Source organism: Hyposmocoma kahamanoa, unplaced genomic scaffold, assembly GCF_003589595.1.
Source record: "Hyposmocoma kahamanoa isolate Upper Pololo Valley unplaced genomic scaffold, ASM358959v1 224, whole genome shotgun sequence".
NCBI lineage: Eukaryota > Metazoa > Arthropoda > Insecta > Lepidoptera > Cosmopterigidae > Hyposmocoma > Hyposmocoma kahamanoa.
Genome location: NW_020653743.1, coordinates 180,376 through 183,266, shown reverse-complemented (window position 1 = coordinate 183,266; position 2,891 = coordinate 180,376). Strand labels below are relative to the sequence as shown.

Sequence of the window (2,891 nt, the reverse complement as noted above, 5' to 3'; positions counted from 1 at the left end):
ATATATCAATCTGTTATGTCATCAAGCAAAGGGGGGACTAAATTGGGACTATTTGTCTTATTAGCTATACTTCAAATTCTCGATTATTGCGAAACAAAGTCGTTAAAAAAGAAAAAACCAGTTATTAAATATGCTAGTAGTCCAATTTTATTGCCCGTGTTCATCACAGACTTAAAATAGACAATCTGCTCATATTGATTTATTCAGTATAAGATTAGATTGTTAAAGATACGAACCTTTTACATGGTTGTGGTATCACGAACAGATATCACAATTATAGATAACCACGTGAAGACGGCTTAAAGTACTATTGTTGGATACTCTGGATTTTCCATATCATTAAAATAATAGGAAGTTAGGTGCAGACTTTGGGGTTCAAATGTGACAGCATTCCACATTTCCTTTATTATTAATGTTCACGTAATGGATCGAAAATTTTATTATTTAACATTATTGTATGACACAAAGTACTAACGTAATACTAGGACTTGGGCTAGGTGACACGAATGAAAGTGGAAGACGGCGGCGGTATCTCTTTCTAAGACTACGCTAATGCAGGGAGAGGTAGCTACTGCCCTTGAGTTGTAGAGAGATAGGACGGGTAAGATTTCAACTCAAATAATAATAATAAGCAAGATTTTTAGTCTCCCCGCTGCGTCGCGTCGGCCGCGGAGCCAGTCAAAAGAAGTAACTATCTAAGTTGTCAATCTTAAGCATGTTAAATGAGGTAGATCATACACGGAACATATCTACTTAGGTATCTAATTATCATTGGGTAAACGACAATCGATTTAATTTGATGACAGTAATTTCCGCAATGACGAAGCAAACCAATGAATGCTATTACGACTCTAGTAACATATTTCTTACATTAGTCATATTTGTAAAATATTAAATGCCAATAATAATTAAATTTGGAACAAAATACTACGTGTCGAAGTATGTATGTAAATGTATTTGTCATACATTTTTATTTTATTGCAATCACTGTATGTTAAACATAACGACATTTGGACCATACCTTCTTTTTTAACTGTTATTACAGTAACATGTGGTTACAGTTACCTATAATTAGTTTAATTCGTCAGTTCTAATAATGTCCGGTTGTGAACCCGAAAATGACAAGAAATAAAATAAAATAAGAGTAATAACAGTGGTTGGACGTCAACCGGTCAGGCGCAAATGTTCAAAAAAAAAGCTCATTTAGCACTTTCACCGCTCGGCGATGCACACGAACTGCAACTTACATATTCGTCTTACGTCAATGGCATATGCAGCGCATTGTCTTTATTGATTATGCTCTGTTAGTCCAAGCATGGAGATGAAATTCATTCAAAGATTTCAGGATATAGGTTAACTGTATAGTACGTCGCCCCGCTGCGTCGCAGCCACAGACGCGTAAACAATCCCTCGTTGTTGACACAGCCTCGTCGACAGCAGCGCGTCGCGACGTGGTTAAATCGCGCGACACCCGACGCCCGGCAGTTTCTAACGTCACAACTATTCACTCCACTGGCACGCCAAACTTATTTATTACTTATACTTCTATGTCACACGCATTTTTTCAACAGCAACATACGTGCGTAGATGCAATACTCGTTTTAGCTGTACCGCTCTACCAAATAAATGAAATTAGCATCCGCATCCATAATTTCTTTATTGAAAATACAACAAAATTGCACTTAGTTTAAATAACTCTAAACTACACATTTAGATAATCGATTAATAAATTTTAATTGCATCTCGTGTATAAATAGGTACACAATATTTAATATTATCTATGTACAATATTACTCAATGGCATTTGTCAAAGGCACAATAATTAATTACGTCAGAATCTGGTAAATTCGATCGTGCGCGCGACAGTGGTAGGAAAATGTGTGAAGCGCCGAGCGGCGGCGGCTAGAAGGCATCCAGCAGGTGGCTAGTGGGTGGCCAACGGGCGGCCAGCGAGCAGCTCGGTGAGTAGCCGGCCCGTGACACCCGCAGCTGAATTGTCAGCGGTCCGACGGATGTTAAAGTCGTATGTGAAGCTATCGGTGTCGCGAGAGTTGGCAACGGCGCAATGCACCTGCACGAGGATCGCTCTCGCCTCCCCGCCGCCCGCCCCGCCCCCGCCGTCGCCGCGGCCGGCCTCGAGCGAGCAGCCTTCGCGCGGCGCTAATAACACCCTCACTACCATTACGTACAATATAAAATTACATCCAATACATCGCACAACAATAACAACGACACGCGATACTGTCGCGCTTGACGCACGGCACGCACTCTCACAGCTTTTTCACAATGTCGAACTTGGACTTGAGGTCCATGGGCACCTTTTTAGGATCGAACTTCTTCTTGGCGGCGAGGTGCGCGCGCATTTCGGCGGCCGTCATTTGCAGGTTAAGGCGCGCAGGTTCCGATGGCGGCGGCGGGCTGTCAGCGATGGAGGCACGAGTCGCCGGCGGCGTTTCCAGTCCGGGCAGCGCCTCGCCCGGCGCGGTCGCCACCACCAGCAGCTCAGCGTCGTCAGGTCGCTCCTTAATACGCGCCACCACTTGCTTGTGCGTCTCGCCGGCGATGCTGTTTCCGTTCACCTCGAGGATGCGGTCGCCGCGCTTCAGTCCGGCGCGCTCCGCCGGCGAGCCGTCGTCCACCTTCCCGATGTACTGGCCCGGTTTACCCTTCTCCGCGTGCAGGTTGAACCCGTACCCGTCGAAGTCGGGCATCTTCCGCACGTGGCAGAGCCGCGGCTCCGTGGCCGCCGACCCATTCGCGGACATGTTTGGCTCGGTCGTGCGCGCGGTAGGCTTCGCGCGCGGCTGCAGACTGGCCGCCCGCGCCCGCGCCTCCGCTCGGCCCTCCCGCCACGCCGCGCCCGCGCACACCTGAGGAGGCTCAGGTGCGAC

At 46.6% G+C, this 2,891-nt stretch overlaps 1 protein-coding gene across 1 annotated transcript; it reads right to left on the bottom strand.

Annotated features, from left to right (window-relative positions):
- Window positions 1-2,241: 2,241 nt before the first annotated feature.
- LOC113228133 (Na(+)/H(+) exchange regulatory cofactor NHE-RF1) lies at window positions 2,242-2,832 on the bottom strand. Its single transcript, XM_026461316.1, has one exon. It carries the CDS (start codon window positions 2,763-2,765, stop codon window positions 2,271-2,273), a length of 495 nt encoding a protein of 164 aa, XP_026317101.1. The 5' UTR covers window positions 2,766-2,832; the 3' UTR covers window positions 2,242-2,270.
- Between the last annotated feature and the right edge of the window lie 59 nt (window positions 2,833-2,891).